The sequence below is a fragment of the Spodoptera frugiperda genome, chromosome 15, assembly GCF_023101765.2.
Source record: "Spodoptera frugiperda isolate SF20-4 chromosome 15, AGI-APGP_CSIRO_Sfru_2.0, whole genome shotgun sequence".
In the NCBI taxonomy this organism is placed as follows: domain Eukaryota; kingdom Metazoa; phylum Arthropoda; class Insecta; order Lepidoptera; family Noctuidae; genus Spodoptera; species Spodoptera frugiperda.
Genome location: NC_064226.1, coordinates 8,781,416 through 8,807,669, shown reverse-complemented (window position 1 = coordinate 8,807,669; position 26,254 = coordinate 8,781,416). Strand labels below are relative to the sequence as shown.

Here is a 26,254-nt window from a genome sequence, read left to right as displayed (position 1 = left end):
TAAACATTCCTCAGCCGCTCTTGATATTAACCCGTTTGAAAATTCTAACAATGTCGTGTACTAGGCGCTTCCTATGAAAACGTTATGTAGGGAACAACACATTATATAGCCAAGGCTCCAGCTAAATAGGCATTGCGAAGACATTCGAGTCTTCAACGAATTTCCGACTCAGTCTCTTTAAACATACGGAATATTTTTGCTTTATAGAAATTTTGGAAAAATATTTATTACCGCAAAGAATTTATCGACCGACACAACTTGAACAAGATGAACCGAATAAAATAAACAGCAAGGACCTTGACATAAACAAAAATGATATACCACGATGGAAAAACAAACAATAATTACTTTGAAAGCACACATTCATTATATTTTAATCAGCAAATGTAATTTGATCTACGATCCTATCAAATACATATGATTCACATTAGGGAATAATTAAAACAAACATAATTAAAATAAAAGGAAAAGCCTTTTACAAGTTTTGCTGACTCTAAATAATAACCGGGAGTAGACATAAATATGATCATAATAAGTAGAGGGCGGCAGGTTCCACTACACCACTCTCAGACTCCCCTTTGTTACACCGTTTTAACCGGTCGACCCTCGACCCCGACCCTTTCTTTAAAGCTTCGGTACTAAATAGGCATCTATTCTGTTGTCATTCTTAACAAATACTTCATAAGCACTTAGCCGGTAACGACGTGCGGTGTGCAGACATAGGTGGTTGACGACGAATGCTTTTACCGCACCTCGCAGAGATTAATTATTCACAGTAATGAACGCGTGTGACACAACTCAGCTTCTATTCATACTCCACTATCGGGAAAAAGATGCCCCAAGCACATTACCGCACTACATGCATTTATAGATAGATGATATATGCGTCGCATTACGTACAGAAGCTGACAACAAAAGAAAATCTTATTAATATATTCCCAAAGGAATACCTACGTTGCGGATTACATTCCGGCTAACAACTACGTCGGCTTAGCGGGAGATAATATCGAAATCTGTGGCTCAAGGCACCTTAATTTCCATCATCCCATTTCTCGCAGAAAGTCACATCAATACGATAGCGTTTAAGCGATGTAGGGGGGTAGAGAAATAATGAATAGAGGCTTTTAGCAATATTACTGCGACACAGGCGGTTTGCTAAACGACTGTTATGAGGAAATTAATGTCTGCCGCCTAAGTGAGTGCTCATGCTCAGTGCTCATGTGGCTCACCTCAATCTTAATGACTAGGGGGCGACACTCGCCAGCTAAACATTATATATCTGACTGTACCTAACTCAACAGTCGACTACAACGACTTTTCTCCCGTAATAAATGGAAGGTTTGTGTTGAAACTGAAATATTTTATGACACGAACGTACCATTTATTTTGTAAACGTTATATTTTTATTCACAAAATGGCAGTTTTTTTTAATTTGTTAGAGTGGCGAGTTTATTACTTGCTGTCCGCGACATGTGACTAATGTGAGGAGTTGGAGACTGTTGTTGTAAAAAACACTTTCTCTCGATTTACGTTGATTGTATGAACGTGTGGTCGAATCCAAATTTGTTTTGAGTCTCTGTTATAATAGAATTGGCATAGTATACATTATAAAATACTATGGTATCATTAATCTACGATATTTTTCCCAAATGCATTAGGTATTGAACACAATCGCAGTGCCGTCCTCGTATCTAATCAAGGATCACGGTTAACGTTCTCTAATCTAATGTAACTTTGGGTCTATTTTACAAAAATAAACTAAAGCTTTTTACTTACTATTTAGAATAGTTGTTCTGTCATTAACTTCAAATTTAAAAAACTAGGCGGTCACTTATCATCAAAACTCGAAATAAAAATAACAACCAAATAAATCAATAACATTCCGTCAAAAATATACGGTACCTCGCTCGGTACTCCAATACTTAATGACTTTCAGATAAACATCAAACACCTATTAAATATTGTCGTTAAAAACTTATAAAACAATTTGACGACTTCCACTCGTTACCGCGACAGAATAATGGTTTTAAATTTTGAAGTCCCCGGCTTTTATAGACTAGGCAGCGATAAGGGAGGATTATGAAAAGAGAAGTGGGGGTGAAACGTTGATAAGAAAATAATGGGCCGGCAATGAAACGGAGGGAGGTCTATTATAAGTTAAATAATATACTTACACTGGTTCCGCGGTATAATTGCTGTTATTGACTTAATTAATTAACATAATATTATAGATTTTCTTTCTGGAAGGGGAACGCCGAAGCGTGTTTACGGTACACGCACTTTTCATTAATTAGTTTTACTCAAATCATTGTGTTACTACAGAAAAAATTTATAGTCTTAATGCAGTCTGACTGCATGGTTGGTTCAGTGACTGGGCAACCAGCTGCCGTGCAACGTGTAACGGGTTGGATTCCCGCACGAGCAACTCTGTGTGTAATCCACAAAAATGGTTGTTGCGGGTTTGGGTATCGTTTGTATGTAAACTTATATGTTTATTAACACACCCACAAAACAGGAAAAATTCTAGTGTAGGGAAACGTTTAAAAAATCTTGCCTTCCCCATAAATCGAACCATGCTTGACAATTCCTTTATCACTTTCAACAACGTGGTTCCGAGCTGATTATTATGCATTCTTCGACCAACGTTATACATTTTCCTAAGTATATTTTTATATTCCAACAGGTTGATAAAATACGATTCCTTTCACAGGATACGAATAGAAAGTAAACATTGTATCGGAAAGGGTGGTCTGGGCCGACGGCGATGGGCACTCTATAAGTAAACTGATACCTTCCCTATTTGCATACTCAATGAAACACATAAATATTTCAAATAACTGTATTATATAAAAGGAGATAATTTATTATAAAATGCATAGAATTAGATATGTCAAAGATAACAATATGTTACAGCTATAGAAACTGTATGAAGTTACACGAATATCACATTGCAAGATATAGCATAGTAGTTAGTAGTAGGAAATACTCAGTACAGGTGAAGTTAGATCAAATATGTTACTTACAATACAATCTCTAGATACATTAAAACTCTTAAAACATTTAACAGTTACTGAATGACTACTTTAACAGCTGTAATAAGTAACTTGCAATAAATTATTTGAAATAAAAACAAAACAATCGATGTGTTTCATCGTTGATAATATAATAAAATTCTTGCATTTACTAGATACATATTATTTTCAAGTCGTCATGGACATACCACCCGAGCTAAGTTATGCGGAGTGCAGGATTTTAGTCCGAAGGAAGTGACGGTCAGGCCTCGGGATGGAGGGATCAGGTCACGTCCACTCACTCGCAGCCTGTGTATGCAACCCACGAAGCCTTGAATACCTGACGCCCCTGACAATCTGCACCAAGTAACTAAATAAAATAACTGTCTTCTGACTAAAATAAATTTCACATAAATGCAAACAGTGCTAACTTTGTAACATTCTCCGGAGGATGACCGATGTAGATGTAAGGATCCACATCCAACGAACTCATTCGTCCATGTGAAGATCCCCTCGCCACTGAAGATCCTAGCTTTAATACTCCGTCCTTCTTGTACCTCCTCGCAGATACTTTGGATTTCCCCTCAATTTTAACCTTTCCGGTGTGCAATTCAAATGGCCCACTGCCGGCGTCCCACCGTAACACAGCCCTATCTTCCACAAACCCAAGCCACAAATGGTCCCTCGTACCGGAAGCACTCACTAATGCGCCTCTACCGCAAACGGCAGAAACCTCAGCCCAAATGTCGAACCGCTTGGCAGGAAACCTCGCGCGCGCCGTCAGTCTCGCTTGCCCATCGAACAATGGTACTTCGTACATGTCGCGGTTGTTTTCCTCTAAATATTCTTCGTACATTGAATAGTCATCCACTTCGTTAGACTCGAATTCTTCTTCAACGTCTTCAACGACGGGCTGGTTGTTGTCTTTGCCAGATTTGGCACAGTTCCCTTCGACGTTATTCTCTATAACACTACTAGAATGAGTGTACGTTTTTTCTGCGAATTATCAATTGAACGATATTAAATCTGACTTTTTATTATAAATCAAATATTCTACTACAAAATGATTTCTACAACATTTCTAGCTTACAAGTCTAGCGATATCCAATTGGCGGGAGTATGTCAATACAAGTGAGCTCGGGTTCAGGACTGTCGGGTTTGCCGCTATCGCTGGTGTCTACGGAAGCGTCAGTGAACTGCAGTGAGTTGGGGCTTTGTTTGATATACTCGAAGTCTTTGAGCGATGTTTTGTCGGGGTCCACGTGCGTGTCGGTGTGGAGGTCACTATTCTGCCGAGTGAGGGACGAGCGGTTGGACCTACTGGCGCGACTACCTCGGCGCACGTGGGGCGCCTCCTCGCTGCAGGGGCCGAAGGCTTGCACCACGACGTCGGACTGGGAGCGGCAGGCGTGCGTGCGCAGGTGGCAGGCCGACAGGTACGTGCGGCCGTCGCTGCCGCACACCGAGGGCCCGTCGACCGGCGGACACTCGCCCGTGCCACACTCGCACGCGGCCAGCCCGCTGCGGACCACGCAGTGCGCGCCGAAGTAACACGTCATGTGGTCGCAGTTGGTCGCCGGCAGTTGAGTAGATTCCGCTGTTGAAAAAATGTTAATATGAAAATCGATTTAAGAACTCGTGTGTTTCAGTTTTATTTCCATTATATTTATATTTAATTATCCACCTTTTATTTGCATCATTCATTATTAAAGGAATAGGTACTCACGATCAAAACAGCCATTAGGTCCCAGCGTATGTTCGTGGTTGGAACAGACGGTACACTTCTGTCCTTGTATGCCTGGCTTGCAAACACATCGACCTGTCATCTGTTCGCAGTCCTCCCGTACTGATCCGAACGCAGAGCAACCGCAAGCTGGAACGATGGAAATTTTAAATAATTCAATAGATTATATCTACTGAAACGTGATCGTCTTCTTCATCACTTGATTGTCTTCTTAATCAATCCAACAAAACGTTAAAAAAGTAGCAACGTAACAACAGCCGATATTATCACTACACATAATTAAAATTCTAAAGACCCCGGACATGCAGTCAATAACTGCATAATCCCATCAATCACTTACGTATGCAACCAGTATGTCCGGTGCCGATTCTAGGAAGCCCCCAGTAACCAGGTTCGCAGCGGTCACATTTCTGGCCACCGACACCGGGTCGGCAGGCACATTGTCCTTCTTCGTCACATTGCTCGTTAACGGATCCGAGCCGGTGGCAGCCGCACACGGCGGGGCATCCGGCACCACCCGGCCCTCGAGCCGGAGTCACTCCGTCCGCGCAACAACCGTGCCACGACTCCTGGCAACCTTTCTTCTCGACTACTGCTTTATCTGTGACAGAAACCATTTTTAACAACAACGGCTTGAAACAAGAATTACTGTGTTATCATTCATGATGATGTAAAGGGCATATGGCAGTAGGTACTGGTATGTATTGTATTCAGCCAAAGGTAAAAAATCAATGCCAATACGACAAAATAATAAATAACTAAAAACCGTGAAAAAAAGGTTTTATATAGAAATAAAAAACGTCGATATCTTTTAACAAATCAAATCAATTAACGTAACAATAAAAAACTACATTATTTTCTAAAAACTAACACCTATACCACTAATTTGTCAAACGTTCTTAAGTACTACACAACCTACACCATCCTACGACCAAAATTGAGACGTCAATCCCCGCTAATGAAATCACAACATATCTTCATTATAAAACGATGTGTGATTTCCAAACACCGCCACCGCCGCGATCAGTACCAACCTAACATCTTTCACTTCACCTACCATAAATAGATCAGGTAAATATGTAAATAGCTCGTTATTTGTCTTGGGCGATGCAACTTTCTAAATAAATTATGCAAACAATACTACTATATAGCCGTGCCTCTGTTTGTTTTGTGTACTTTCTGTAACCTTAGTACCAGTTTGCTTTACGCTGAACGAAAACGAAACGAGAATGCGTTCAACGTTCTGTACCCTTAGTCCAAATTTGATTTACGCTGAACGAAAACGAAACGAGAGCGCGTTCGGCGCTCTAATTGGTTTGTTTATTCGACCCAGCCAATCAGAGCGCCGAACGCGCTCTCGTTTCGATTACTTTAAACGTAAAGCAAACTCGTAGTAAGGATACTGATTGGCCGGCGCGAATGAACCAACCAACCAAAGCGCTGAAGTGCTGTCGTTTTGATAAATTTAAATATAAGCAAACTCGTACTCGGTTTTGATTGGCCAACATGAATGAACCAACCAATCAGAGCACCGGACGCGCTCTTGTTTCGATTAATGCGAACTCGTACTAAAGGTACTGCTCAATATAACGTTCGTTTTTTCACTCGCCATTCGACACCAAACAAATGCAAATCGATTTAATTAGGATAAATCTACATACGATGCGCTTGAATATGTTTCTTTGCATTTGCATGTTTCGAAACGAGTGTTATTAGTCACAATTAGTTCACTCTCGCATTGTTTTGTTTTGTAAGGATGGGGATTCTTGATTATTAATTAGTTTACACTTGGTTATTTTTTTTTGTAAGAAGTGTATTCTTGATTATTGCACGTTTTTCTAAATCGTTGTCATAAGGTTGATAAGTAAGTAGATTCACTTCAGTTGCTTACCACATAATTCTCTTTCTCATTAGGTAATATTCTCAATTTTATTAAGTAATTCATAAACCGGAAGAAGAGACTGAGAAGAGTTTGTTTGTTTGAACGCGCTAATCTCTGAAAGTACAGGTTCGATTTGAATAATTATTTTAGAATTGGACAGTGCATTTATCGGGGAAGGCACGCTACAATCAATAGGAGCTGAATAGAGCAGGTGAAAACACGTAGAAGTAGCTAGTATCGGATTATTTTAAACTTTTTAACATTTGCAAACGAAAATTGTGTCAACTGAACCAAAAATAAGCTTTATTTTAGGAACAAATAAAGTCACCTTTCCTGCAGCACCGGGCAGCTTTAGCAGTGTGATGGCAGTAGCTACCGACTGGACAGTCCTTCCTGTGAGGACCACCGCCGCAATCGATGGGCCTGCCTTCAGCATCCGTCAGTGGCTCATCGTCACCACAAGGCCTGAACTGTGAAGAGTGAAATAATACTAAAGAAACTGGAGAACAGTAAGCGTTTACGTCATCAACATGAATAGGTCATGATAATCCACAACTGGACTACGAGCCTCCTCTAAATAGGAATTTATCAGAGAACACAGCTCCTTGGCCTGTGTTAAATGTTCATAATAAGCAGTCAACTCTTATTACACCCACAGAACAAGCAGAGGCTTTTTTATTTGTAGTTAATTAAAGCAGTAAATTTTTCCATAAAACCCAATCTTCGAAAGAGCAAAAAATTGATTTTTTTATGCTACCATTTTACTATGAATTTATCATATTTCCTGGTGTCGCTTTCCGTCGCGGAAAAAATATATTCACACTACTATTTTAATGAGTCTGTCTCACTTGCACACTTGTAAGGTGGATCAGCATTTATATTTGCCACACAGACAAGCAAGTTCAAGTCGCCAACTAGACAAGCTCTTAAAGCCTCACTTTGCGGTGTGTTCCGCAAAGCTGATCTTAAATTACTGAAGAGTGTATTCACAATAGGTGAACTTGTTGCCTCTCACTTTGGAAAATATACTTAATACTTACTTCTAACCCTCGGCACACGGGAAGGGGTCGTAGCCTGAGATCCTCCTGTCTGCGACAAGCTTCAAGCTTCATGTGGCATAGAGTGGGGTACAGCCTCAGGTCCGACGCACACACTGGAGCCGACGACGTAGCTGCTGCAGCGGCCGCGCAGTCGAACAGACATGCGCATCTAAGGTATGTAGGTATTGTTTAGAGTATGTTTCTACCGTATGTAAATTATTTTGTGTCGTTTCAAGTTTTATAAGTTAATACTATTACAGGAGACAATAATATATTATTAGGGAACTTTTATTATTATTTTTTCAGATTAACCGTCTGTTTCACCACTTTTATAGGTAGGTATGTTAATAACTTATGTGACAAATAATTCATATAAGTAAGTTCCTTCTTGATTCAAATACTACTACTGGTGCACAGCAGCTATTCAGACATTGTTAAAGTCTCTTAGTACAACAATTATCTTAAGTATATCCTTGGTCTTAGCGGATTTACCTTTAGTGGGGACGGGGTGGTTTTTAGTCAGTAATAGTCTGACACATATTCCCCCCTTAAAAAAAGTATTACCGTGGTTGTCCATTGGAGTCGACAGCACACGTAGCTTCGTACGCGCATTGCACGCGAGCGCACACCGCGGTGCCGGTCACAGCTTCACTCGAGTTCTCGTTCTCGTCTCCCGCGCGGATCTCGTTGCTCAAGTCCGTGTACTTCGATGATCGGTTACCATCTGTGTAGACATGATATAAAAATAGGAGTAAGGATAGAAAAGAACATACATTATGATTATCATTACCACGCCTTTTATTTGCTAAAGGAGTAAGCAAAAGTGACATTAACATACTAATCCTAACACCTACTTTTCGCTTTTTTATGAAACTCATGTAATTATTAAGCAGGAGAAGGAACGGGGTGGTTTTTAGTCAGTCTGACACTCCCTCTCGCCTCGCACAAGGCGGGAGAAGCCATTGGATGATTTTCCCTCCTCAAAAAAAAGAGGGAGTAGATATTAGATGGAGAACCCTTGTGGACGCCTTCTGGTTTCTAAGGGATACAGGTCCTTAGGTACTTAAGTCAACTAACCCAAGATAGGAGATATGCCTAACAGAGTTATAGTAGACTACCAACAATTATTTATCATTGTCCAGTTTACCTGCAGTATTATTCTCGTCCTGCTCAGTACACTCGCCGTAGTAGGCGACTCGAGGCGGTGGTTCGCCTCGCGCCTTGGCCTCGCAGGCGCTCCGCCTCAGTGCACAGTGGTGCGGGTATGTCCTCCTGTTGTCTCCACAGACTGGCTCCCGAGCTGCCTCGGCGCAGGCTGCCTGACAGCCACACGTACCCCGGGCACACCATGTGCCCGCCGGGCATACGATCTCCGCACACGACTCTAAGCACAAAATTCGATTTGATAGATACAGTGGCCAGCGCGGCTAGATTTTGGACTTTAAATCAAAACAATAAAGTTGAGATTCTAAATAAGACAGAAGTAAGTCGATCCGCTAGCTACTATATTATGTAATAGTTATACCACAAACCACAATTTATTTACTGAGTAATTAAATGACAATACGCATCTGAATGTACCAACTGGTTGCAAGAAGAGAAACGATTTTTATCGTCCTAGGTTTATATGGGCACTTCTCAAATAAACTTAAATGTAGATGTTAGCAGATTAATCTGATGTTAAGTCTCTTACCACAGGATCCCATGTGCTTGATATGGATGCGCCTCTTCTCCTTGCAAGCGGTATCACGTAATGCGCACACGCTGCTGTACGTTTTGTTATCTGTCCCACAAACTTCCTCCGTTTCCTGAAAAATTAAGTATGGGACTTATTGTATGTATACAGGTATTTCATATACTAAACTCATTACTATACTCCGCACTCCACACTCCACACTACTCCTGAACTGCGGACTGCCTAGCGGGGTAACCGAGGCTCCCGCTCGAAAAGCAGGAGTAGTAACGGGGTGGTTTTTAGTCAGAGTCTGACATTCACTCTCACCTCGCCTGAGGCGGGACTTCTGTCATTGGATGATTTTCCTCCACAGAAAAATATACTGTTACTGAATATATTTAGAATATTGCATACTAACAGTTCCTTCTTCACAATGCTTGGGACAGACGCAGCTCGCTTCAGAGACCCCGTCGCTTTCACACACTGCGTAGAACTCGCACTTCTTATTTTCACACCCGTCTGTAACGGTAAATTAATTATTACGTTAGGTACGACAAAACCGCTAAACCAATTTTTCAAAAGTCACTTCAGAAATACAGCTCTCTTTTTATTTCAACAAAGTGTAGTCTGAGGAACTCATATAAATATGCAGTCAGATTTCCCATACAAGAAGGATAGTCCAAACCTATGGCTCAAAGCTGGAAAAGGAACGGCGTGGTTTTAAGTCAGTAAGAGTCTGACATTCCCTCCCGCCTCACCCAAGGCGGGAGAAGTCATTGGATGATTTTCCCCCCTTAAAAAAACCTATTCTGATAACAAAATCGTTACTTACTGCAGGGTCCGTCGTACAGCACCTGTACGTCCCGCCGATGTCGACAAGCCTCTAGCTGCAACTTGCAACGGTTGCCGTACGAGATCCCGTCCGAGCCGCAAACGGGCGCAAACTCGTTGGAGCAACGTGGACACCGACACACACCACGACCGCCCGTCGCCACGCACTCTCCGCCGTGAGGACACACGCGGTCAGCACACACGCCGTTGGAACCTGAATTTATCAATAATAGAAGGTAAGCAAGGCTCTTTATCACATTCTTGGTCTTCTAGAAAAACTTACAGTAATGACCAGACCACACATCCATATCTCATTAAGTAGCGTGTGTCATTGTCGCACTCATCTTCATTAGTCAAAAGTTATCGATCTGTTGAACAAATGCTTTACTATTTGGAAAACGAATCCCAAGAATCTTATAGCAAAATCTCACCACAAGCTCCTGCGTGGAGAACCCGAAGTTCCCTTCCCAGTAGACAGGCAGCTCTCCTCAGTTCACACTCGCTGTCGTGAGTGCGTGAGTCCGAGCCGCAAACGGGCCGTAGCACAGGCTCACACGGCGGTGGACAAGCACACACTGCACCGCCTCCCTCCACACGACACTCCGCACCGTGCCTACACTCTACCTCGGCACAAGGGTTCACACCTGGATAAAATGCATAGAAATTATAAGAGGCTTATTAGGTAGGTAAAAAGGTAGCCTGATAAATAATATGTGCCACTAGAAAGCAGAAAACAATTTCTGCTTCACTTACCAGAACTGCACTGTCCTTTAAATATAATCTTCAATTGCTTCCTGGCTCGACAGGACTCCCGATGCATCTGACACTCGTTTGAATAGGTCTTGCCGTCGGAGGCGCAGACTGGGGAGAACTCGAGGGGACAGGGTTCCGCACAACGACAGGAAGGAGACCGTCGGTCGTCCAGCTGACACACTTCAGGGTCTGGACAGGTAACTCCAGAGCAAGGATCTAAAGAGAAGGTAAGTGCTTGAATGACTGTCCTAAATTGAATACTACGTAGTTTTTACACAAGCTAATTGTCTATTGGACAAACAGGACCTCACGCTATATTGGCGCCATCAGGCGAATAAGGAAATGGAGCTCCCGTTTCTTTCTCATTATTAATTAGTCTCTGATCCATTACTTACCGCATTTACCGTAATATTTGAAAGTTATATTTGTATTTGATTCGCAGGCAGCTCTGCGCATCTCACAGTCGCCAGGGTAGTCTCGGGCGTCGCTTGCGCAGAGTGGTCGCGAGCCCTCGTGGTCGCCGTAGCTGGGGCACGACGTGGGGCACTCGCAGTTGTACGCGCGGCCATCGGGCGTGGGCCGGCACAGCGCACCCGGCCCGCAGGTCACACCACGACACGGATCCGGAACGTCTGAACACCACAGCGTCAGACAATTTTATTATGCAACATCACGTTACTTAGGTATCGAAGATACGTGTGTGGACTCCAACAGTTAATGTTTATTTTTGGCACAAATGTCAAGTAAACGAGTAAATCATGCATAGGAAGGCAAGGTCAAATCGACAGAATCTTCGCAGATGATTCTGATCTGATCCGATGACCTGCCCAAATATCAGCATGCTTACCGCTGGGGAAAAGATAACAGCAATCAGCAGCAGCCACCAGCACCAGGAGCGGCAGCAGTGTCACGCTCACCATTGTCCGACAGGCTCGCCGCACTTGGCCCTCCTTGCTTCCACCATCACACATCATATATTCGCATTGCACTTTTTTCTACGAACACATAAAAGCACATAGGTAGCTATTCCTCTGATACTGGTCGTAGTGCCATTTACTATCTGCAGAATGCATTAATAATTTATTTGTAATTCAATAGGTATCTCACGATCAATAATAACATTCGGTTTTGCTTATATTTACAAGTAAACTTAATTAGGTTTTCAGATCAAAAAGAATCTTGCGACGTTGTTAAAACTAACTCACCTAATATTTTTCTTTTGCATGTTACGAAACCGGAGGACGGTGTAAAAACACGTTTACGTATCAACAAATACTAAAAATAAGGAATGTTTTCCTTTTGCAGACAAAACGTCATGGCAGGCGCGAGGTCCCCTCAATCGACGGAGGAGTACTGAGGCTGGAATGAAGCACTTGTCTGAATGAACTTCTGCGGGCATGCGCACTACAGTATGGCCATCGGGAAAGGGATTAATGTAACCGGACTTTTAGGCACCTAGTCAATAACTGGAACCTCCAAACACACCGTGGTAAGTACGTAGGTACCTACTACCTGGGTTAAAATGTTTATGATCATACAAAATTAACACTACGTTGTTATAAGTGCTAAGCGTTTATTTTTTATAGTAGATAGTAGCTGTTCTCAATTTATAGCCTCCATTATCCTATTTATGGCCAAAGAGTAAAACAGAACGGGAAAATTAACATTTATGTATGTCGGTTGATTTGGCTTTACCTACCGACTATCTACCTTTAGGAACATTTTTGGCTTCTTATCCAATAAGTACGGTCGATATTGTGCACGTAGTACCTATTTGTGTACATTCGTCGTAACCATTGGGACGTAACGTACGTAATGCGAAGTAAGCAGTAAGCAGCTACCTAAGTAGAAGTAGATACTTTTCTAGGCTATCTGATATTTTGATAGTAGCGCCGTGGTTCCGAATCAGGGTATCTGTTTCTAAACGCAACCACGACAGAGGGTAATCCTAGTGTAGAGCACATTTTTGTCGGATTGCCAAGATTGCGGATTACCGCCATAGAATCTGGAGGCGAGGGTGAGTAGTTGGCTCGAGAGATGCTACGGCATCTTCACCTTCCACTTGACGCAGGTGCTTACCGGACAAGACTTTAAGGAGGTACCTGTTTCAAATTCAGCTGAAGAAAACATCTGGGTGTCGAGTGGCAATTTCATGTACACATGAATGCCCAGACAATAATTTGTGGACTAGAGTCGCTCTATGCGGAATAATTGATGGTTGACCTTGACAGTTTCAAAATCTTGCAATACCTAGCTCAAAATCCTGAAGTCTTATGAAAAAATAATGAACTTTTCCTAATCAACCTAACTGAGGAATAAGGTGGAGCTTCAATGGGCTCTTTTGTTAAATCTCAGTTATGATATTATCTTGACATAAACCTGCAATGCCATAACACGGCGTTAAAATTAAATACCATTTTCATAAAGATTCTAATCGAATATTTTAGGGATAATTAAAGAAAAACAAGTTTCAACTTTAATATGTTTATTATCATGGTATATAACCATTTAAGACGTTTTCACTCTTATTACATTCACAATTGCATGTAACAGAGAATAAGACTTTACATAATGTATAAAAATAGGATTGTACGAGTCACAACTAGACTCGGAAATGCACGCAAAATGAGAAATGAATTTACAAATTAAAACTCCTTCCTGTCCACTGCTAAAATGCAATGACAATATGTGCCCTTTTCTGCTAAGCTATAATACACAATTTATTGAAATTGCACATGATTTTTAATTACATGCAAACCTACTAACAATTGCTAAATTTTGTACATTTGCTACGACCTATTTATATCACTTCTTTCTGTCATTAATTTATTACATAAAATCATGATGCAGCATCAAATAAATAGATAAAATCATGATATTATGAGGCATCAAATAAATAGATAATTGGATTAGACATTATAAAACATTAAGACTGCGACTAAATTGGAACAATATAAAAATTAATGGTATTTCTTTCTAAATTCTGTACACTAACAATAGACAGATTCGGCAATAAATTAAATTTACTATACAGTCTTACTTATAAAATGTCACTATTAATGTCTCATTTTATATCGATGCGCTTTCGCTTATCACATAGATAAAAACCACAGCACTTTTTGTCACTTAAACTTTACACTTCACGGTTAAACCAGCGTTCTCGACAAGAGATTTCTAGTCTATTATTTACAAAATATTAAATACAGAGTTATTTACAAGAGACGGAACTGAAACTTTATGTGGGAGGTGCGCGGCGATCGTAATCTCTCCGGTACACCTCCCGCTCGTAGTCCCTCTCATCGTACGCGTACTCCGCTTGCGAGTAACCGCGCCATTCGTCCGGGTACGCCCGCACGGGCGGGAAGCCCATACCGCCCGGCATGCTAGCGTTGTCATAGTAGGCGCTGTATGGGCCCGGCACGGCACCGAAGCCGCTGTACCTGCTGGAAACATAAGAAAACACTAGTTAGAAACCTTATTGGGAACAATAACGAATAGCCCTTAAACCAGGCACTAACTTTTGGCAGTAATTTTCTACACGTTAGTAACTTTTCAAATGTTTCAGTAAGTTGTAATATGGAGCGTTACGAGCGTCAGCTGCGGCGCATATCGCCGTTCATCATCATAACACCTCATAATACAGTTCTCTGAAGTATTACAAAGAATCAACTGAGAAGAGATCGGTCACTGGCTTACGGGCTATAAGATTAGTTTAAAAGAGTAGAAATCGTTACCTCCTCTTGTCGTGGGGGCGCGGAGTACGGTCCGTACGGTACTGGCGCGGGCCGGGGTAGGCGGGCGGGGTCCACGCGGGGTGCGTAGGGTGCTCGGGGTGCGGGTGCGCCATGGCATAGGGCGGGCGCGAGCGCGCGGTGCCTAGGCCGCCGCTGTCGCGCCGCGTGCGGGATCGCTCGCGGTCTCGGTCGCGGTCCCGCTCGCGCTCTCGGTCCCGGTCTCGGTCGCGCTCCCTGTCGCGGTCTCGATCCCGCTCCCGCTCCCGCTCCGTCCGGCTCCGCTCTCTGTACATCAAATCGTCCCGCTTCAGGCTCCTATCCCTATCCTTGCGATCCTTGTGCTTGTGTTTATGTCTGCAGGGATGGACAAAGCGATAATGGTGGTGAGCGACACAGGAGAGGTTAGCAACTTGATGAGTTATATTATTATGAAAATAGCATATTATTATGAGAATGGTACATGAGGAAGCAGGTGAGAGTGATGATGGGCAGACTACTATGCAAGAATGTTAGTAATGTTTGAAAATCAAGCAAAATTTACCTTTCGTGACGTTTATTTTCGGTAGGTTCTGGGTCACACTCTCCTTCTTCTAACTTTCTCTTAATACCAGAGGTATGTGGAGTTTTGTCGTTAAGTTTGTCTATTTTATCACGATCTGTTTTAGGCCTTTTCTCTTTTTTATCATTTGCGTTATCTGCTTTTCCATCTTTTTTATAAGATTTAACATGATTACTATTGTGATTGTTCTTATTATTCTGCAAGAAAAACATGAATGATGAACATATAGTCAAATAAACATAAGTAATAAGTACTATTCTAATCAAGATTGGTGGTAATACTAACCTTAACATTTTCTTTATGTTTCCCATCTTTCTTACTAGACGATTCATTTTTCTTCAGTCCATATTTATATAACCTATAAAGTTGCTTTGCGTCAAAGTTTGTGAATTTAGACACGAAATACCAGAGATTACTTCTCCACTCCACTTTCTTTTCAGGGTCAGGATATGCATCTACACATATGTCTATTTGATTCCCTATTTGCGTTAGACAAGCCCTCGTTCTTGCAACTTGATCAGCTTCCGACAACGTTTGATCAGGATTGTCGAGAGCTCGCAAGGCCTTTTTGACAGGCCTCATCTTTTCTTTGCACTGAAAAATTCAAATGTACATATAATTATTAACCAGTAGCTCAGAGATTTTGATCAAAAAACGTTCTTTAAAAATAACGATAAATAACGTAAAACGACGGCAAAAGTTCACCTCTATTTCTTTAGGAGGAACAAGTACAAAGTATTGGTAATTCAACAATGAAAGATTCAAAATCCGTATTTCCGTAACTTACCTCTTCAAAAACTGATGGATCAAGGTCACCAAGAACCTCCAGTGCCCTTGGCTCATTGTTAGCTGTAAAATGCATCGGACCAGCAGGTTTCTTGTTCCGAGGTTTTAATTTGTCAGATTTTCTGTTGCCATCTCTCTTTGTGCGTTTTTTATCTCTTTCTTTTCTGTCATTTGACGCTTCATCATGTGTGGACACATCATCTAATTTTGACTTATTCTGCAAAAACAATATTATTTTAAAACATGGCCATTTCAAGGGGCAAAAAGATTATTAATTCATTATTTACCAATTATTACATACCTTATCCTGTTTATCATTTTTACCAGTCTTATTATTTTTCTTATTCTCGTCTGGAGAGCTACCATCATCTTCCACTATATCTTTAGTAACTGGCTCTTTCTGACCTCGTTTAGTCCGAGGTTTTCTCTGTTTTTGCTTACCATTCTTCTGGTCTAGCAATTTCTTTATTAGTTTTAATAAATACTCAGCGCGCGATTGTAAATGTTTTGCCTGAGGTTTCTTATCTTCATTAGTGAGTATTTTATCTCCAATCTCAAAAGATGAGTCCATTTTTATAGCTTCCCATGAACCCATGCCGTATTGGTAGATTCCTGCTAGTAATTTGGAGTCATCGGCTACACTCCATTCAACATCAAAGTTAGCTGGTCTTGTCCTGAAATATATAAGAAAATGTTAACCCCTGTTGTTTATATTAAACATATTACATAAATAGTCCTAATCAACTATTGCGCTTTTGTGACATACCTGAAATCTAATTGCCACTTTAACCTCTCTTCTTTAGTGTCGGGCAAGAAGACGTCCAGCGCCGCTAGTTCATCCTGGCAGGCGGCCATCGTCTTGGCATTGACAGGCACTCCACCGAGCTTGAATGTTTTTCTCGTATTTTTACGGCCCTCTGTTTGTTCATCTGCAAGACACAGAAATATTGTTTATAATCACAGCTACAATGGAAATTCGTCTCATATAAACAAGTTAAAATTCAAATTTAGACACCCCTTAGTTGAATAAATTATTTAACTTACTTGCAGTATCTGCTGTTTCATTTAGCACCGCCTTACATCTTTCTTGTAGAATTTCTCCCAGCTTTTTGAGTTCAGCCAGAGGTTTTTCTTGCAGTTCCGCATCACACGCGATGCTATCAAGATGCTTCAGCGGCGCCGAAAACTTCTTGAAACTCTTAACAAATCTTCTAATCTGTAATTATATTAGTTAACATTTATTACTTGGATTCTTCGAGGATAAGAATAGTTTACAAATAAGAGCATTTTATTACTTCTAAACCGTTAAAATTAGAGCAAATTAACCAAGAACTTAGTAATGAATGTCACATACCTCTTGATCAGTGAAACCTTTGATCTTCTCTCTGTGTGACGCCGGAGGTCTTCCTCTCTTGCGTGGCCGGTCGTCATCAGAGCCTCCATCGGACCCATCACTCTCAGCGTCGCCGTCTAGGTCGGCGCCATCGCCGCCCTCCGCCGAACCACGACCACGACGCTTACGACCTTCAGCTACATAAAACAAATTAAATTCATTAGATAATGTGGTAACTAGCCAAATAGTCAATAGACTAAGAATTTTAAGAACTAATGTGAAGATGTATTGTTAATAACCACTTACCACTAGTATCATTATTGGATTGCAGATTCTTTCTCCTAGGTGGCAGATATAGATCTTCCATTTCTTTATTTTTCTCTTGCTCAGCTATTGTCTTCCGTACATTTTCAGGTATAATATCATCCTAAAAAATATTTAGTTTAATTATTATTTATTCAGTATTTTAAAAGGTAATCTTAATCATAAGTATAACAATCAATAAAATCAACACATACCCAATCTCTCTCGTCGTCCGCATTTTCCTTTTTGACTTCCATTACAGCTTTATCTTCATCAAAGGCAAAACTGGCTACTTTGAATGCTGAGAGCAACTCGTCTCCTGCCATAGAGGGACCCTCATCGCGAGTCTCGGCTCGTTGCAAAATTTCATCAATATCACACTAAAATGTAAATAAATTATGTTTAAAATAAAAAGCATGATTTTACAATTGTATAGTTTCTTTTATTAAGTAATTAATTATTATACTTACGACAGGATCCTCATCATTTTCATCATCATCTTTGAACAACTCTTCAGCACCAAATTTTAAAATAGCATTCAAGTCCTCTTTATTGAACGGATTGTTGGCGCTCGTTCCCGACGCGTCCCGCTTATTGAGAACTGTGCGGCCCGTAGTGTCCATTCTCTGGATTACGAGATGATCGAGCACCATTTTTCTTTTTGCTCTTTCTACAATATCTTCCTCTACAGATCTAGCAGTTACTAATCTATAAATGTTAACCTGGAATAGAAGAAAATGTTTAGTTTTCATTTAATTTGACACAATAATATACCAGTTCTGTGAGATAGTTCTAAATGGTTACCTGATTTTTTTGTCCGATACGATGTGCTCTGGCTTGAGCTTGTAAATCATTTTGTGGATTCCAATCAGAGTCAAATATGATTACAGTGTCAGCAGTGGCTAAGTTGATACCCAGACCGCCGGCACGTGTCGACAGAAGAAAACAGAAATCAGTAGATCCTTCAGCATTAAAGTGATCCAAGGCTTGCTTCCTAATTTCACCTTTTATGCTACCATCGAGACGTTGGAATGGAAAATGTCTCCTTTGTAAATATTCAGCTAAAATGTCCAACATTCTAACCATTTGAGAAAATATAAGCACTCTGTGACCTGTTTCTTTTAACCTACATAATAGCTTATCTAATAGGAGTAATTTTCCCGAGCCTCTCAATAATTTCTGAAACAAGAAATAAAGAATTATTTTTGTAAAAATAATTACATTTAGCGAGCTACAATGAACACCTTTCATCTTTAACGTGCTTATATGTTATAAGAAATACGTACCTCTACAGCATCAGTTGTCGCAAGTGATGCCCTAGATTCAAAATCTTCAGGCTTGGTTAATAAGGCATGGTTACAACACTTCTTCAACTCAATAACTATATTAATAAAAGTGTTTATAGACCCTTTCACACCCTTCCTGAGGGCACTATAATTTTTGGTAAGGATCCACTTATAATATTGCTTCTGAATTGAAGTCATTTCTACCCTAAGTATTTGCTCTACTTTAGCAGGTAATGACTTCTCTACATCCTTTTTCTGCCTCCTTAAAATGAAAGGTTCTAATTGCTTATGCAATTTTTCATAACCCTTGGTGGCTGCATCTTCGTGATCCTTCTCAAAATCTTCCCAAGATTCGAATCTGAAATAGTAATGTTTTATTTAAACACTGTACAACTGTGTTTCATTGTAATTTATGAAATAATGCTTAGTAGATAATCTACTTACTTGTAAGGCATAATAAAATGCAATAAGGCCCATAATTCCTTCAGAGAATTCTGTAATGGAGTACCGGTCACCAATAACCTATGATTGGTATCAAATTCCTTGAGTGCTTTATACAATAAAGAGTCGTCGTTTTTCAACCTGTGAGCTTCATCAACCAACAGGCACGCCCAACTAAACGACCTCAGGAACTGTCTATCTTTGAGTAAAATCTCGTAAGTGGTTAAGATGGCATTGAATTTCAGTCTTTTCGAACTTGCAAAACTCCATTCAAATTGTCTGATCTGAAAAAGTTTTATAGATGTTCTTAATTTTTTTTCATAAAACTATTTTGGTTAGATGGTTAAAGAAATTTGAAAAACTGTTTACTTACAATATCTCTACTACTGAGATCACCAATATAAGTAACGACGTTAATATCAGGCGCCCACTGCTCAAACTCTCTTTGCCACGCCGTCATTGTACTTAAAGGCACAACACAGAGGAATGGTCCATAAAGCTGCTGTGATTTGAAGAGGTAGTATAGGAAACAAATTGTCTGAAATAATTCAAATAAATTATTAATTAAAGTTATATTTAATCATTATTTAAGATTTATTTAATTCTTATTGAATAAAATCTAAACATACCTGTATAGTTTTACCTAAACCCATTTCATCGGCAAGAATAACGGAGTTGTCTTTACACCAGGAATGTATTAACCAATTCAATCCATCCATCTGATAATCTCTCAATGTAAAGCTCTGTAATTAATAAATAAGTAGTCAATAATAATATAATTTAAACTAAAAGAAAGTCATTTCTTAAACAAAAATGTTGGATACTTGCATCAGTATCAGACAAAAAGTCATAATATATTCCATCTCAATATTGTTCAAAGTTTAAATATTCGTGTATTACATTATGTTTTTATACGCATATTTTATTAAATTAGTAATTGAATACGTAATCATGACTCCAATAATGTATTCTGGGTCATGGACACAAAGGAAGTATAGTGTTGAAAAGCGACATCCAACCAAAGTTACGAGAACTGCGCGGAAACCAACTGAGCGAGTTAATACAATACAGAACCAATAGATGGCGTTGTCGCACAAAAGAGAATGCTTAAAATAACCATGAAAATTAAATAATATCGAAACGAAACATATTGAAAACGAAGACATTTTGTTCGAAAAAATTAACCAAAAACTAAGAAAATTCAGAAAATCCCTCTTTTCTTGAATCAAGCACATGTTCATAATTTATGCAGAAAATAATAATGTAAAGGTAATAAATACTTACAGCATCTTTGCCCATGTATTCTGGTTGTTCTTTGACATGGTGGAACTTGGGCCTCCTCCTCAACACGGGACAATGTCTCGAAGGCGTCGTTTTCGCCGCTTCTCTGTATTTAAAATGCTCTACTTCTTGTGGCCATCTCTTTTCTATTAAAACTGCATCTTCCCAGGTAGCGTCAGCATACGGAAGCGACTCCCACTTGCAAAAATATTCGTGAGCAGTTCCGCCGCCTTCCAATTCCCGTGTTTGTTCCGCTAGTAAAACGAACAGTTGTAACATTGATAAGTACAAATACATACTATGATGCTATCTTTATTACAATGTGTATAGTTGACGATAGTAGTATTGAGGTAGTATGTTTTTCAATAAGGTTAATTCAGACTGGAAAACTCTGTGTGGTAATAGTGATAAATATTGAACTAGGGGAAAAACCTGTATTGTTATGTAAAGATGACAAAATTCATAATAAATTAATAAAATAATCACCTATTATCCTCTCCACATTGTTATAGGTCTTCACTAATTCCTGCTGCAACTCGTTTTGGCATTCAAAGTAATCTATATCCTCAGGACCTGCCTGCTGCCTCCACCATGACAAGTCAGCTTCTTTCTTGATATAGTTCTCTAATTTCTTAAGACCTTTAACCTTTTGTTCATTAAGAGACCTCTCAGATTCCCATGTATTATGTATATGGGACCAGCCTTTCCATTTGATCAGGTACTGAGGTTCAGTTGTTTCAGGATCGTCGGGATTACAGCCTTCATTAGGATCTCCATGCTCCTCTATATAGTAAAGTGTAGTCACATTTCCAGTGACTGCATAATGATAAGAAGACATTAGCTAAAATTTAACAAGGTATTTGCACCAAAATGCAAAAATAACAGAACACTGAACAAATATACTCATGCATTATTAAAATAAACACATAAAATATAAATGGTAAATAATGACTACCTCCTTTCTTCCCTCGCCGAACGCCTAAGACTTTTTCAATAGTCTCACTATGATCTTCCGGTTCTGGTTCAGCCTCGGCTTCACCATCCACCCCTTCCACTTCCAAAAGATCAGACGAGTCGGTTTGTTCATCACTAGCTTCTTTGTAACTAACCGCAGCGCCCGTTCGTCGCGTTGCTGTCCTAAGATAACAAAAAGCAACAATACACATCTACTCGAGCGACATCTCTTACATACTAACGTAAACAAATGGTTTCTGACGTCATAGTCAGACGTAAGCATCTCGGTCAAGTACACGCGGCGATAATCATTAAAATCGACGCCATTTTGTGTTGGTTTATGAAAGAAATTGTTGGAAGGTTTCTAACGATACTATTTTAAACTGGAACTATTTTAGCATTTTCTTATTTGTTACATTTCGAATGATGGAATAAGACTTGCTAAATTCTATTGAAAATTCACAGAATACTGACAATATTTTATTGTAAATTATCATTTTCTATTTCAATATCAGTACCCGAAAATGACAAAGCCGAAAGCCGAATCGCGAAAGCCGAATACTCCATGAACCAATGTTTTTTTTTCCACAATCAAATACGGATTGCCATTTTGGTTTCCGATATTACATAATAGAATTAAAGTACAAATAATAATCATTAGGACTGAAAACATATACAACTGCATACTTTATTTTTATCAAACTTTAACAGCCTAAGCCGAAAGCCAGGGCCGAATACTCAATAAACCACGGTTTTTTTTTAAATCACACAATCATTAGAATTTTCTTTTGTTTTCTCATATTTATGGCATATGTGGCATAATTGGTGTAAGTGCAAATATCAAGTAGCATTGAACAAAATTCACAACTTACTGCATACTACTTTTTTGGCTCAACTTTAACAGATTGTCTAATTTATTTTAGTAATGTCACAAATTAAACCTATTAATATTTGCTCTGATTAGGTTAAGTAAAAATTACAGTAAATCCGCGTTTGACCAATTATTACTACAATTCCCATCACATGAGAAGAGAGAACTTCAAAGCCGTTAGAAGCTAGCATACTTTGCGGACAGAAAATCATTGATTTTCAAAATAACTTGCGGATACTGATTGATATTTTGGAGGTATTCAAAATAATTCGACATAATCAAAAGTAATAAATATTTTTTTGGTCAATCAAAACCTAATTAATTTAATTGTATCCTATAAAATGGTGTCCAATCTTATTTTCCGTAGTACTTGCAAATAAGTAAATTAAAGTGCTTAATAAAAATGGCTTCACACAAATATCCAGAAAATAATTGTAAAACTAATATTGCTAAATATTTAGCAATGCATTCAGTCACAATTTAGTTAAATAAAATTTGTTTTGTGCATACCTATTTGCGTCAAAATCAAATTTTAATTAGTTGCTAAATAAATATTATATAAATATAACTTCAGATACTACTACAATACTAACAATTTTCATTATATTGAAAAATACAATTATATTATGATAATGTGTGTTAAAACACAGTTAGGAGGTTAGAAGTTAAATCCTAACTGTTACAATTGTTTTCACCATCTTCACATTTTTAATCAAATCCAATATCTTATATTTTTTTTTTCTGATTAACAAGTCTTCCAGTCATACACAATTTTCTGAACAACCAATGCCTACTTCACCACCAATGCATAAATATTCGGCCTGCGAGTATTCGGCCTAAATACAGTGAATATTCGGCCTTAACTCTACCAACATTCGGCAATGTATTTAAGATCATTTTTTATGCAGAAAGAATTTTTATGGTATTTTTTATGCCATTATTTTTAAATCACCTCTTATTATTATAATTAGGGTAAGGTAATTACTAAATTAATCAAAATTATATTAGTCATTCCATTAATTTGCAATTAAATGTAACAATTATATATTATGTAATGTAATGATTATCTTTTTTTAAACCATTTAATTTTTAAGTAGTTAAACCTTTACCAAGTTTTATTTTGTAACATATAGAACAATAGAACATATAGAACCATTTTCACATGACAATGAACACAAGATAACTATGTAGCTGTATTTTATTCCCCTGAAAAGGTAATATGGTACACATACTGGGTGCAACACTTTTATGGAGAATTTTCAAAAACCGAAGATCTCATAAATACCTTGTTAAACTCTGGAATTAACCCAGTGTCTGTAATATCATGACCAACAAAGCTCTCAATAAAAAGTATGATTTATACTAAAGAATAGTGAGTTAAAGAATACTAGCACAATCTAGATATGGATATAATTTTTTTCTTTGTCTTTTTATGTGAAATTACTTGGTAGAATAAAAAACTTAGATTAGATTAGATTTTAACCATGATGACTGTAGGGCCAAGGCCTTCCTACTCTCCTTCCACTCCTCTCATTGGAATTTGGAAATAGTAAACCTGGTACTTTACAATATGGTTATCGATAAATGATGTCTCAAATAAAATTTTGGAAGTCTATGTCTGCAGCCGCTAGTTTTCACCTAGAGGAAATAAGATTCTTACCTTTTGGTATCATCATCACTGCCTTCTGAACTCTCATCCTCATCACTAGAAAATCTTCTTCGTGTTGGCTTCCTTTTTCTGAGAGGTACACTTCTTTGGCCTGGTCTCTTCGAAGGTGGGGGTGGGGAACCTTTCAAGTCACTATCACTATCTGACGAGTCTGAATTCCATGATGCACTAAAATATTATACATTTATTAAAAACAAGAACATTGTAAACAACTACATTATTCATATACCTGTTTACTACCTTTTTTTTCTACTTTTTCTACTGTGAGTCCTGCCCCTTTCACTTGAATCACTATCAGCTAATTTTAGTCTATCTGGTTCCTTTCTTGACCTAGCTGACCTCCTGATTCCATATATGTCTGGATTGTCTTCCCATAAATCAGATTTTAACTTGCTATTACGTGATTTAGATTTAGATGGGGAATCTTCATCAGATGTGTTTTTGTCAGTATGATGATCAGATTTTGATGAGTTGGCATTGCTGTGCTTTGGTGATGATTTTGTGTCATCACTGTGATGGGACCTGTCCAAGGATTTTTCAGAACCAGACCTTTCAGATCCTGAACCAGATGAACTAGATCCGCTTTCACTGTTCAAAAAAGGTTTTTGGGTGATTATGCAAAGAATACAAATTTAACTACATGAATAAATGCACTAAATTGCAATACTAATCCTACCTTTCACTTCCGGAACCTGATCCACTAGAATCACTCTTCTCACCCTTATCGCTATTCGAATCACTTCCAGATTCATTCATGAATCCCATCTGAAAAAATTACACAAAATCAAATAGACTGAAAACTGTAATTAGATCCAATACATTATCCGTTTCATTTTAGTACACAACATTCACAACATAAATATTAGATTTATGCAATAACAAATAAAAACAATTATAAATTAGTAAATTAGATAAAGAATATAAAGTCTGGATCAAATTATAATTATGTATTGATATTGATTGTATTTTTAGAATGGATCCTATATACTTTGGTTTTAAATGCTAAACCGTTGGGGTTCAAAAGTTAACCACCCCTGAAAAAACACTTTTTTTTAATAATTTATAAAAATCATTTTCCATAACCAAATTGAGTGTCAGTTACCACTTGGGCTGGCTGTTCAGGTGCCTAACATGGAATGTAAATAAACAACAGTCTAGTTAACCTCAAATCATTGCACTTGGGTGCATTAAATGACCAAAACATCCAAAAAATTGAATAAATTGAATGTATTTGTGGACAGGTGCAGAGCTATGAAATTACTCCAATTTATATAATGAAATAAGGAGGAAATATACCACAAATGAGTGACATAACCTCAAATGATAGTGTCTTCAGATGCAATGCTCAATAAGACCAATTTTCAAAGCTAAATTGTAAAAAAGGGGCCCATCTCAAAATAATTTTCTCTGCGTGTTACGGGTAGATTACGTAACAAAGAATCATCGCAAACCCTTTCTTGAGTGGGACAAGAATGTTTTCATACATAAAAACAGCAAAATATATTGTAAACAATCACAAAAACCCTCAAATTCAGTATTACGTCTCAAAATTTCAGCCTTTTTCGGGGCCACACCCAAGACATCTAGAACGTTCCATGATTATTTTACCCATTTAAAATATAACAAAATAAACAAATACACAAAAACAATAAAGGAATATGCTTTAAAATCACTTACCAGGTGCATTTTGTAGTAAATTCAAGGAATACACGGTTTCTTATATAATTAACGACCGAAACGGAGAAAAACTGAATAATTCATCAAGAAAAATGTTAAGAAAACACTTGAAATAAATTTTTCCGGCATATTTTTATGATAAGCGTATAAAATGCGAAAAAATATTTTGCAGTAAAATCTTGTCAAGCGACGCCATTTTGTCGTCGAATAAATTCTGGTGACGACGGAAATGAAAAAACAGTAATTTTGCCACAAAACATTAGATAATTTAAGGTAAACAGAGACAATAACCACTAAAAAATTAAAAAACGAAACTTTAGAGCCGTCAGAAATACTACTTCAGTACTGGAAATGATGCGAGCACCGCGCACTGCCAGCGAAACTCGAAAGCTACAGCCATATTGCCATCTGCCAGCTGCCTGAC

At 38.7% G+C, this 26,254-nt stretch overlaps 2 protein-coding genes across 4 annotated transcripts; both read right to left on the bottom strand.

The window, feature by feature from the left end:
• Positions 1-2,825: 2,825 nt before the first annotated feature.
• On the bottom strand, positions 2,826-12,308 carry LOC118278681 (agrin). The gene is made up of 17 exons (XM_050698732.1): positions 12,142-12,308; positions 11,784-11,931; positions 11,332-11,568; positions 10,937-11,152; positions 10,615-10,827; positions 10,185-10,397; positions 9,771-9,871; positions 9,371-9,485; positions 8,825-9,061; positions 8,242-8,401; positions 7,678-7,846; positions 6,966-7,107; positions 5,096-5,356; positions 4,738-4,884; positions 4,345-4,608; positions 3,443-4,007; positions 2,826-3,368 (listed from the first exon to the last, which is right to left on the bottom strand). Exons 2-17 carry the CDS (start codon positions 11,908-11,910, stop codon positions 3,209-3,211), a joined length of 3,327 nt encoding a protein of 1,108 aa, XP_050554689.1. The 5' UTR covers positions 11,911-11,931; positions 12,142-12,308; the 3' UTR covers positions 2,826-3,208.
• Positions 12,309-13,404: 1,096 nt separating this feature from the next.
• On the bottom strand, positions 13,405-26,254 carry LOC126911471 (chromodomain-helicase-DNA-binding protein 1). Of its 3 annotated transcripts, none has more exons than XM_050698727.1 (24): positions 25,831-26,254; positions 24,830-24,918; positions 24,394-24,741; positions 24,145-24,321; positions 21,615-21,796; positions 21,146-21,475; positions 20,663-20,913; positions 20,008-20,121; positions 19,752-19,916; positions 19,382-19,662; positions 18,938-19,295; positions 18,456-18,830; positions 18,122-18,373; positions 17,867-18,031; positions 17,655-17,775; positions 17,370-17,545; positions 17,060-17,231; positions 16,782-16,944; positions 16,317-16,689; positions 16,017-16,232; positions 15,515-15,823; positions 15,212-15,426; positions 14,671-15,024; positions 13,405-14,379 (listed from the first exon to the last, which is right to left on the bottom strand). In XM_050698727.1, the coding sequence occupies exons 1-24, from the start codon at positions 25,837-25,839 to the stop codon at positions 14,172-14,174; spliced, it is 5,403 nt and encodes a 1,800-aa protein (XP_050554684.1). In that variant the 5' UTR covers positions 25,840-26,254; the 3' UTR covers positions 13,405-14,171. The 3 variants fall into 3 exon arrangements, with proteins under 3 accessions (XP_050554684.1, XP_050554685.1, XP_050554686.1); XM_050698728.1 differs by having other exon boundaries at positions 14,671-14,955; XM_050698729.1 differs by lacking the exons at positions 24,145-24,321; positions 24,394-24,741; positions 24,830-24,918; positions 25,831-26,254 and having other exon boundaries at positions 21,146-21,500; positions 21,615-21,760.

Bases quoted from the DNA above. Each gene is read 5' to 3' on its own strand.
- LOC126911471 (XM_050698727.1), bottom strand. The intron at 19,917-20,007 runs GTATGTTTAGAT...GAATTATTTCAG, and splicing joins GTTTAGGTAAAACTATACAG to ACAATTTGTTTCCTATACTA. The intron at 18,374-18,455 runs GTAACCATTTAG...CTTCTATTCCAG, and splicing joins GTATCGGACAAAAAAATCAG to GTTAACATTTATAGATTAGT.
- LOC118278681 (XM_050698732.1), bottom strand. From the start codon at position 11,910: ATGATGTGTGATGGTGGAAGCAAGGAGGGCCAAGTGCGGCGAGCCTGT. The intron at 9,486-9,770 runs GTTAGTATGCAA...TTAATTTTTCAG, and splicing joins AGCATTGTGAAGAAGGAACT to GAAACGGAGGAAGTTTGTGG. The intron at 5,357-6,965 runs GTGACTTTATTT...TTTCTGTCACAG, and splicing joins TGCCCGGTGCTGCAGGAAAG to ATAAAGCAGTAGTCGAGAAG.